Consider the following 10,608-nt stretch of genomic DNA (forward strand, 5'->3'; position numbering starts at 1 on the left):
ATTCTAGTTGAACTCTGGATCCAACGTGGACGATGCAGCGCTAATATTCGGACTTCGAGTCTTCGACTCGGCCAGACTATCCTCACCGTCGGCTGGCCGTCCTCGATTCATACACACCACCACACGCCATCTCTAAACCCTTTTTGTAATGGACTGTTATTGTGTCGACATTCGCTGAGAGACCATAGCAAATCAAATGTTTCTCATGGCAATTCATGTTGTCATGAGGATGGCAAATTGCTTTAGCAAGCACGGCAAATGCAGATAAAAATTAAATTGGACGAAATTTATCATGCTTGCTAAAGAAATTTGCCATTCTTGAACAACATAAATCGCCATTAAAAATGTTTGATTGTCATGCTTTCTGAGGGAACTTTTGCTGATTATCAAAATTATTATTTTTCTTTCAGAACACGTAGAACGTTTGTGCGTCATTTTTTTCTAATATAGTACTACAACGCAAAAGACCACGTATATGCACATACACTCACCCTATGAACACAGACACACTTTACCTTAAGTACATTTCCTGTAACACGTATTGGCGGACGATTTTCAGCAGAGTGCTCCACTCGATGGTAATAAATGCTAATTGCAATTTTTCTGGACGATTGAATTAATCCAGACAGTTTGATTTAATTTAGTGTAATGATCTGATGGTAGTAATTGATTGGTGTATACTCACGGGTGACTTTAGAAAAGAAATACCTCCGCTCTTTTATAAGTTTATTTTGAGAAACACGCTTTTTTATAAGTAGTAGAGATTATACTTACTCCTATGTGTTGGAGTTATTTGGCCCAACCCATTTTATCTTGTCCAATGGCAAATGTGATGTGATGTGGAAGATGTCCTGCACTGCTAGTTCGTTGGACCAATATACAAGATGGTTCCTCCACGCACCACTAAGAGGCAAGAGCCGTGTGCGTTGTGTTTCGTGACTAAACCGAGTCAGGATGACCAAATCGAGTTAGGGCATCTCAACGTCGATCATCAAACTGCCCGCAACGTGGTCCGAATGTTTATTGTCATCCAACACAGTCATGTATATGTCCGCTTGACGGTCCAGCGCATTTTCCCCCGCAAACCGAAAACAAAATGGGAGGGGGGAGGTTGCAGGTGTCCAGACCGCTGTCATGCCCGTGTTTGACTAACCTGGCCCACCCAAAATCCTCCTCCCTTGCCCGTGTGCTTTCCCGCTTGACGCCAGCTATCAGCATTCATGCCGCTTGTAGAGCGGCCGCTCCGCATTGACGCCGGCCCAGAGCGGACGCAACCTCTCACTGCCGGCATTGAAGGGCGTGCCGGCCGAGAGAGGATCGCCCGCTGCACGCCCGACTGAAACACGCCTTCTCGCCGCATTCAAATGGCTTTAGACTGCTCACATACCTCCATTAAACCCGCGCGTGCACCGAGAAAACTACTCCGGCCACACGTCTATCCACGAGCCGGCCGACATTAAACACAACCCCAGTTGGCTCCTCAAGTCTGCGCGCTATTTAAACAAGGCCAGACGTCGGGCAAGAACTGCACCACACATCCGTTCCCCATCTCCTGCTTGCACCATACTCTCCACACTCTCCATGGCATCCGGCGAACAGGAAGAGGAGTTCTTCGGCATAAAAGTCGGCTGGGTAACCCACCGAGCCCGCCGGATACGAGTCAGGCAACTCGCTGCTCCACCTCCCTCACCGCTCCAGGCTGTCAATACCATGGGCGAGGCTGCAAGCTGAATCGCGGAGGAGAAAAGTCGCCGCTCCAAGCCGACGCGTGGAGGAGCAAGTCGCCGCTCCAAGCCAGCTCACGGAGTGGCGAGTTGCTCCAGGCCGATACGCGGGGGAAGCACAACGACACAAGCATTGTGGTTGCCTTGTACGAGGCCGTGTCATACCGCTCCTTCTGCACCTCCAACTGCGCCATCCGCCGTCAACATTGGTGGAACCACACCATACCGACGAAGAAAAAACCCGGCTTCGCATAGACCGACGATGCGACTAACATGTCCACGGCCACCGCTAACAGCGAGGAAAATAAACCATGGGAGGCCGCTGCCGCTTGGGTGCATGAAGGCCACCTCCACCGCGTCGTCGGCGTGCATAGCCGGTGTCTTGCCCTCTCCGCAGGTGACCGTCGCCCCCCGCCACAAAAACAAACCCTGATCCGTTCTTCATGAAAGCGGAGGCCACCCATCCCCTCTGACTGAAGCATATCCCTCTGGGGCCACTCCGATGAGCCGTGTAGCCAAACATAGGGAAGATATGGGAGAAGCGGAGACTACTCTTGCCCTCCCGCTGAAGCATATTCCTCGGGGTCTCACGGCACTTCGATGAGCAGCACTTTTGGACATAGGGAAGACATGTCGTGAGAATGGGGCTCCGCTGCAGCTAGACTAGGTTAGAATAGAGTAGCGTAGTCCGCTATAGTTAGTTAAAATATGTCCAAAATGTAATTATTTTTGTCCGGTTTATACAAGAACCAATCAGTTTGCATGAATTTCGTCCAGTCTGTTGAAATGCGGTTTGAATCGCATGCGGATATCATTGGATGTGAAATGCGGTTTGAATCGCATGCGGATATCATTGGATGTGAAATGTGGTTTGAATCGCATGCGGATATCATTGGATGGCTGGCTCCCGCATCCATGTCAACGAAGTAGTCCCCGGTCCACCCGATCCGTGGACGGATGCGGTGTCTGTTTTGCGGGTCAACATTGGAGATGCCCTTACACTATACTTCGTGTACTCATTGCTATCAGTTTTATCTCATCCTGTACATGAGAGGCGCCGGCGTTGCCACATCAGTGTTTTAGCCAAGTTTAACACTCTCTAAATGCTGTTTGATTAATGATATGCCACGTTTTTCTAGCAGCAAGCCTAAATCAAGCTCAACAGTTTGGAAACCACAAAAAGTTCAGCAGAAAACATTGGCAAGGAAAGTTCGCAATGAGTGGCAAGCCAAAAGCTCTCTCTCTCTTGTCCCCTCGCCCATCCGCCCTCCACGAGTATGATACACGAGTGGTTCAAATGGAAGGTTCCGCAACAAATGCCACTAGTGTCCCTTTCAGCATCTCGAGAAAACAAAATTACTCATTGAGTTTTGTTCCATATCAGGTTCTTCTACCTCAGCAGCTTCTACACAGAAGGCATTTTCCGAACGACAGGGCAATCCGGCAACTTTTGCATTGTACTACGACTGGTTCGTCTCGGCAACAAATACAACACCAAACTTCGCTCAAAAGTTAGCATCATGTGGAAATGTCCGGGTAGTAACTCAAAAGCGACAGCCGCGAACACACGACATCATCGGGAGTCCAAAATACAGAGGGGAAAACAAAATTTCGCCTGCTTGAGCATTCATACCACTTTCTTTTTTTCATTATGTAGAAATGATTTGATTTTTAATGACAAAAATGCTTCTCCTCTGCAGGTTATTTTTCGTTATACGCACTGCAACAGGCGGAGCACCAACCGCTGTTCAAGACGGTGTATACGCGGTTGGAGCAGGCGGCTATGGAATTTTTTTTCCAACATGGTGGCAGCACAACCTTCGGATCGATCCACCGCCGAGTTCGACATAGGCAAAGTGTCGGTCCATAGGACCCTACTGCTGCCGTTTTGTCGGTTTTCTTACTTTTTCTAGTGTCAGACTTTAGTGTTTGGTTGTACGCATCCTAGTTATGCAGAGACCGAATATTACTCATAATGTTTTGTATCCACCTAATGCTACATTTGAAATAATAAAATCGCTCTTTATCGAAAAACTAACCAACTAGTTGGCAAAAAACTAACCAACTGGTTGGCAACGATTAGCATCAAAACCATCTCCTAGTCAGCAAGATGCTGCGGACTGATGCTGTAAGACCGATGCCAGAGATGAATCCCACTGGCTGCAATTCATACATTTTATGCTTCTACGAGACCCTAGTTTTCTACAATTCCGCTGTAAAAAAAAAACTCCGTACAATTCCTTTCCCAAATTGTTGAGCTGGATAAAACAAACAAAATTGTCTAGAATTTGATATTGCCAATCGTTAACTAGAAATAAAAGCATGACTTCAGGGCACAGAGCAGTTTGCACGAGTACCACTAACGGCATTAAAAATACAAAATAGCTCTGAAAAATATATATAAACCGGCTCTGCAAGCTGGAATATCCTAATTGATCAACCAGATCAATCAATGGTCATTTTTGAAGGGCGCGGGTAAGAAATTCGAAACTGGATTGAAGCACTCATAGCAAACTGTTTTCTTTTCAGACAGCTAGTAATCAGGCTTCATAGCGCGGACATCGAAGCCACATGCTAGCCTACTTCAAGACAAAGTCCAATAATCATATAATCCAAGTAATTATTCTTAATAGATGCACTGTGTTTTATTTCGTGTTTTCAACATCCATGCCAACATATCCCTCTTTTTTTTGCGGGCAGCCAACATATCCCTCTAAATTCATTGTGTAAGAAAAAAGCAACAGTTCAACTGAGCACCAAAGTTTAAAGAAACATTTAAATCTTATGCTCCAAAGAAAAGGATGATGCAGTTTACACACAAAAAACATCTTTGTTTTACACAAAATAGCAGAAGTTATCATTGGCAAAAAAAGATACTCACTCCCTCCCATAATGTAAGACGTTTTTTGACACCTACATTATGGGACGAAGGGAGTAAAACATTACCAAGGAACAATTTACCTTGCTCAGATTAGTTGTGAACTCATGGTCAAAGATAATTGTTCTAGCGATTGTTTGGAATAAACATCCTGCTATACAAGTAGTAAAAATGACAGAAATCACAGCAATGCGGAGTTTCTGCTCCCGGGCTCATCTGCACCAGCGCTCAGAAAAAAAATCAAAACAAATACTAGAATTTTTTTATAAAATCCAATTTTTTTTGTGTGGTAGATAATTTGATGCGTGAGGTCCGCTCCAAATTTCAACTCATTTGGACATCTAAGCAGCTCTCAGCAAAAAAGACAAATTCAAGGTCTGTAAAAAAGTTTACTGTTTACACACTGTTCTGACCCGATTTGTCAACCAACTATGAATAAGTGAACAGGAAAAAAAGATGCAACTGTCTGAATGCAATTGTCAAAATGTCGCATGCAGCACAGAGCATTAAGAATTCCATGATAAAAATGTAGTGCACATAAAGTTACTCGTATTAATTAGACTGCAGGTAAGCACGAGGCTGTTTTCATGTAATAAAGCATAAGTTGTAGTACTACTCCCTCCGATCCATATTAATTGTCGCTGATTTAGTACAACTTTGTATTAAATCAGCAACAATTAATACGGATAAATCAGCGACAATTAATATGGATTGGAGGGAGTATATTTTTTGGGAATCTATAAGTTCAACATTTAAAGGTGTTACAAGTACCAGGACATGCATCATGATGGTTCAGTTTATCTATTTATTGCACTTGACAAAATGTATAGGCAACAAATGGTCAAGAAACATTAAAAAGCTTGCATTGCATACATGACAGATCAATCATGGCCGAGCAAGGCGTAATACTAACCTGAAAAAAAAATCCCAATTTTACCCTTAAGTGTCTTATGATTTAGCAAAAATGAGACTTGTCACAATTAACACTAAGAATCTATTTCCCATTGTACTTACTCGGAGAAGATACAGAAACTACCTTCAACAACTATCAAGTATAACAAGCCTCCAATTACTGCCAAGTGCTTGAGGCAGAAAAAGAGCCCCCAGAACACTTGATCCAAAGAATGTAGGATGGTAACTACACCTTGCAGGTATCATCTGGACAGAAAATATACATCTCTGTTCTCCATCAATCAAGAGAATCAGAAGCGGAGCCGAATGCTCTGCGCCCACATTGCCGAACAAACATAAACATAGTTCCATTAATAGATTCTTTCACAGCACTGCATAACCTTCTTGGTGCCTATATCAGCAGAATGATAGTTAGCAACTGTAAAGGTTCAAAGAGTAGAGGAGATTTTTCTAGGAATGTTAGAACGAACCAGATGCCATCTTTTGCTTAATGGGGACGCAGAAACTTGAATCTCATCTATCCCAGACAAAGGAGGTGACCTAAAGCAAAACACCTTCCTTTTGAGGTCATCCCGTTCACTTGACCTTATGTAAGAGCCTCTAGTTATGTTCCCATCCTTCCAAACATCCTTCAAGAAAAATAAGACTGGCCTCTTGCACATAGACTTCTGAATTTCCTTGGTGTCAAAATCAAATTCAGTTCTCTGGCTCATCCTATTAAAAGCGATGTAAGTCCGCTCGGATCGCTCCAATTCAGGAGGGAGAAGAACACTGGGGTACACTTGAACAACATAACCCAAAGAGATGGCAAGTGTAAGCTTCTGCCTCTTATCATAACAAACTGAGCGCTGCAAGAAGCTCATGGGTTCTGTTTTCATGGCCTTCGTAAAAAGCTCCAAGCTCTCAAGAGAGTTCAATCCAGGATATATAGGATCCACAAACTCCACATGGTGGATACTGATGAAAGGAGCGATTGGATGAGCAGCCAATATACCATGGGCATTGCCTCTGATATCCCACTGATTATAACATCAGAGGGAAAGTACATACATTAGGAGAGCAGGGAGGTTAGACGTTAGAGGGATGTATTCAAAATTGCAAATCCATAATACATTAATGAACTGGAAAATCAATCCATGCAGTTAAAGGTCGATGCTCACACCAAACAGAACACCTTGATCAGCAACTGTCCATTTTTTCTAATGATGTGCTTATCCGACGGAGAGAGTACCGTAAAACAAGTAAACAAGCAAGCAAATCTTATCATAAACAGAGGAAATCAACAGTCAAGGCCAACCAAACTTGCTTTCACTATCATAAAACACTGGCAAGGCCCTACTTTTGTACATGCATTACAACCAGCGAGAAAACAACACAGGACACAGCTAGGGTGGTACCACAGAGAAAGGATCAACTTTCTTTCTGTCATAACGAATCAAGCATGATACCATAGTAAAGTTCAAAACAGCGCATCAGCATCTAAACTTCCAAAGCAAGCTCTACAGTGGGGCTAATACCTCAGCAATCCCCATATTCGTTCAGTCCACTCAAGAGCATGATACATTGCACTAATTCAAGCATGGAATGGGGGGGACTAGTTTACTAGCAGAATCTACATAGCACGACAAGCTAAGCGACCCAATTGCTTTGCTCAGGGTGAGATTTATAACCATTTGATAAGATCTCTAAACAAGATAAACGCTGTAAATAGCCACAAAAAAAAGTTGAATGCCGAACAAAGCTTGAAGGATAAGCTCCATACCTGATGGAATCCATATTCGCGGGAAAGAGGCACGCCAAGCTCCGTGATACAAGCATGGAGGCGGTCGTCGCTTCCATACAGCCTGGGGTACCTCTCGATGCACACGTCGAGTGTCCGCGCGAGCGCAGCGGCGAGGGGGAAGCTGAGCGCGACGCCTCCGCCTCCGAACGCCATGCCGTGGCTGAAATAGGTGTTGGCCGAGTGGCTCTCCGACGGGGCCCCGACGTACACCATCTCCCTCCAGTCGTACTTCCCGAGCACCGCCACCAGGTTGTCCGGGGACAGCACGGTGTCGTCGTCCACGAGCACCACCCACCGCGCGCCCCCACCCCCCACGAGCCGCACGGCCTCGGCAGCGATGCGCGCGATCCGGAGCCCGGAAGGGTGGCCCGTCGGGTTGGTGTACCGGAAGCGCGAGGTGTCCTCGGACACCCGGATCGGCGGGAGCGAGTCCTCCCCGGCAGCGCTGGGCCCCGGCGCGCCGGGCGCGCTGGCGTCGAGCCAGACGTGGCCGCGCATAGAGGCGGGATCCCACCAGAGGCGGATGTACTCGCGGCGACGCGGCCAGAGGTGCGCCGAGCCCGCGATCCCGAAGACGATGTGGGCGAGCGAGAGCGGGGAGGCCGCGTCGCCGGCAGAGAGCGCCTCATCCGCCGCCGCCGCGTAGGACAGCGCGGAGGAGGAGGACGCCACGGGGGCCTGGGCCGGGGACAGCACGAGCACGAGCCACAGCGCGGTGGCGAGGAGCAGCGAGAGCAGCGCCAGCAGCGCGGTGGCGAGCGGGCAGCTCCGCGGCGGGAGGATGGAGAGCGGGAGCGGGAGCGGCGTCGGCGGCGCTGGCGAGGCTTGGTGGGGCTTGGGCATTGGACACGGGGGTCGACGCCGCCGCCGATGGCCACGGACATTTGGGGGCGTGGCGGGACGTGGCGATGTTTCAGGGATGGACGGTGCGTGCGACACACCCGGTGGGTGGTGGGTGGTTGTAATAGCACAGGTCCATCACACTACATTCGAACTGTGCATTTCCCCTTATATTTGAAAAAAGAACATCTGGATTTTATAAAACATTACGAATCTTTGCACGATTGCGTTACTTAAATATAATCCGCTGTTTTTTGAATTCGAATCTTGGACGGGTTAAGGTTTGAAGCGTGCACGTGGAGGGCGATGGGTAGCGTGATTAGTGGTGAACTGCTAGCTACGATGCCACGAATTCTTTTGACTTGCAGTGTAGGCGACATGTATGCTTTAGAGCAGAATAGAATATATCTCCGCGTAGTGAGCCGCAAGCTAGGACGTTGAAAGGGTGCCATGTGTCTAGGGAATGTGCTTATATAGAGGATAATGTATATATATTTTTACTCGGCAAAACAAAATGTATCTATTTTTCAGGGGACCTGTGGAACATATTCGCTGATCTATCCCGTCAATGATTGTGCTACCAATATTTGTGGGGATGGGTTATTGCAATGTGGTATGACGGTACTATCCTAGTGATCTACAGGTGTGTGGCTGGCTTGAGTTTGCAGCAAGTAGTTGGAATCAGTGAGAGTTACCTGTCAAGCAACCTTATTAGAGCGAGTACAATAGAGCTGAGTCCGCGAGCTATAAGGAATAAATTAGTATATTTCTGCTTAGTTGGAGGAAAGAGAAGAGGAGAGAAGGTAAGCGGGCTCTTCGTGAAGAGCCAGCTCGAGCACATGCTTCTAGGCACTTTGTGAGAATGAAATGTGGGCCACATAATAAAGAAATAGTACACCCTTTTGATCTACTATTATACATGTTGGCTATAGGATGGGTTGTAGTTGACATGGCACTGGTTTATAGCCAGCAGCTGGCTATACTATTAACCATGCTCTTAGGCTACATCAAATATCAGTTTCCAGAATAGTGGGCTAATGATGAGCAGTTGCCAGTTGGAAGGTGAACTAATTACTGCCTGTTTATGCATGTTGTATTTGATGTGATGGAGCTAGTAGCCTTTTTCTTCTTTGAGAATCCGATGGAGCTAGTAGCTGTGTTGTGTGATAGTGATATGAGGCTGAGGGTTTCCCGCAAAAAAAAAATGAGGCTGAGAGTTAATTTTGTATCTGTGCTTCCTCACGAAAAAAAATATATGTGGATGCTGGAGTGATCTCATGTGCTGCGCGGCATCCATGTATTTTTCTCTTGTTCGGATTTAATATCATCCGTCCGTGGCTATTTCCCGTTGTCTTTCTCGTGAGGATCCTCCTATCTTTGGTTTGAGGTCATGAGCGTCTATATCCTGATATACTTTGTAGCACTGATCAGTATACCACAAATCCAGGTGTATGTTAAGCCACTGGAAAGCAAAACATCCAAACAAAAAATAGTGTGAGATACGTTGTCTCTCCGCTACTCCATCTTCACATAGTTTTAACTATTTATATACACACACACAAAAACCAAAAGTGGGCTACTGGTGCTATTCACTTGTATTTTTATTTTCTCGCCAATACGCTTGAGAGCATATCTTTGCATTGATAGGGAGAAGGAAAAAAGCAGGTCCACGCCATGGTCATGTGCACAACTTGGCGTGTTCGTGGCGATCGTATGAGCAGAGAGCAATGGGAATGCTCAGCCCCTCTCATAGAAATCCAGGTTACAGGGGTAAAAGAGCTAAGTCCTTGGCTCCGGCAATGGCACAGAAGCGAGCATCGTCCTTGATTGCGGCGACAACGACCGAGGTAGAGGGAGCGATCTTGTCAAAGATGGCTGCATTGTGGTGATGCCACAGTGCCCATGTCATGAGGCCGGCCATGGTAGTAAGGCCTCGACGAGCGGTCACCGCCGGCGTGAGAAGGGTCGTGGATAACCAGTCGAAGAAGCCAGATGAGCCATCCGACGGAGCGATCGAGGCGCAGCACCAGGAAAGCACCTCGTGCTAGGTGACGCGTGTGAAGACACAGCCCACCAGGATGTGATGCAAGGTCTCGGGCTCCTGTAAGCATAGGACACATGATGGCTCATGCAGCAGGCCACGCCGGGCGAGTCTATCTATAGACCAATAGCGATTCATGGAGGACAGGTACATGAAGAACTTCACCAACAAGGGTGCTCCGTACTTCCACACAAGCTGCTCGAACGGCATGGATCTCGAGAACAAGGCGCTGTAACAAGAGGATGCCGAGTACATGCTATTCTCGATCCATATCCATCTGATGATATCCGGCTGCGAGGTAAGGACCACGCGCTACACCTTGCGCCAAACCTCCACGTATTTGAGGATGGTGGCCGGCCCGAGCGATCCCTAAATGGCATGGATCCACGTGAGCGATCCCTGAATGTCAAGGATCCAGGTGCGGTCCAAA

General features: G+C 46.9%; 1 protein-coding gene across 1 annotated transcript; it reads right to left on the reverse strand.

The window, feature by feature from the left end:
* Window positions 1-5,387: 5,387 nt before the first annotated feature.
* On the reverse strand, window positions 5,388-8,250 carry LOC123181318 (uncharacterized). Its single transcript, XM_044593579.1, has 3 exons — window positions 7,277-8,250; window positions 5,985-6,533; window positions 5,388-5,905 (listed from the first exon to the last, which is right to left on the reverse strand). The coding sequence occupies exons 1-3, from the start codon at window positions 8,138-8,140 to the stop codon at window positions 5,792-5,794; spliced, it is 1,527 nt and encodes a 508-aa protein (XP_044449514.1). The 5' UTR covers window positions 8,141-8,250; the 3' UTR covers window positions 5,388-5,791.
* Window positions 8,251-10,608: the final 2,358 nt, after the last annotated feature.

Source organism: Triticum aestivum, chromosome 1D, assembly GCF_018294505.1.
Source record: "Triticum aestivum cultivar Chinese Spring chromosome 1D, IWGSC CS RefSeq v2.1, whole genome shotgun sequence".
NCBI classification, from domain to species: Eukaryota; Viridiplantae; Streptophyta; class Magnoliopsida; order Poales; family Poaceae; genus Triticum; species Triticum aestivum.

Excerpts from the sequence above, each read along its gene's own strand:
- LOC123181318 (XM_044593579.1), bottom strand. The coding sequence starts at position 8,140 with ATGCCCAAGCCCCACCAAGCCTCGCCAGCGCCGCCGACGCCGCTCCCG. Across the intron at positions 6,534-7,276 it reads GCGAATATGGATTCCATCAG|TGGGATATCAGAGGCAATGC; the intron begins GTATGGAGCTTA and ends TGTTATAATCAG. Across the intron at positions 5,906-5,984 it reads TAAGCAAAAGATGGCATCTG|GCACCAAGAAGGTTATGCAG; the intron begins GTTCGTTCTAAC and ends CTGCTGATATAG.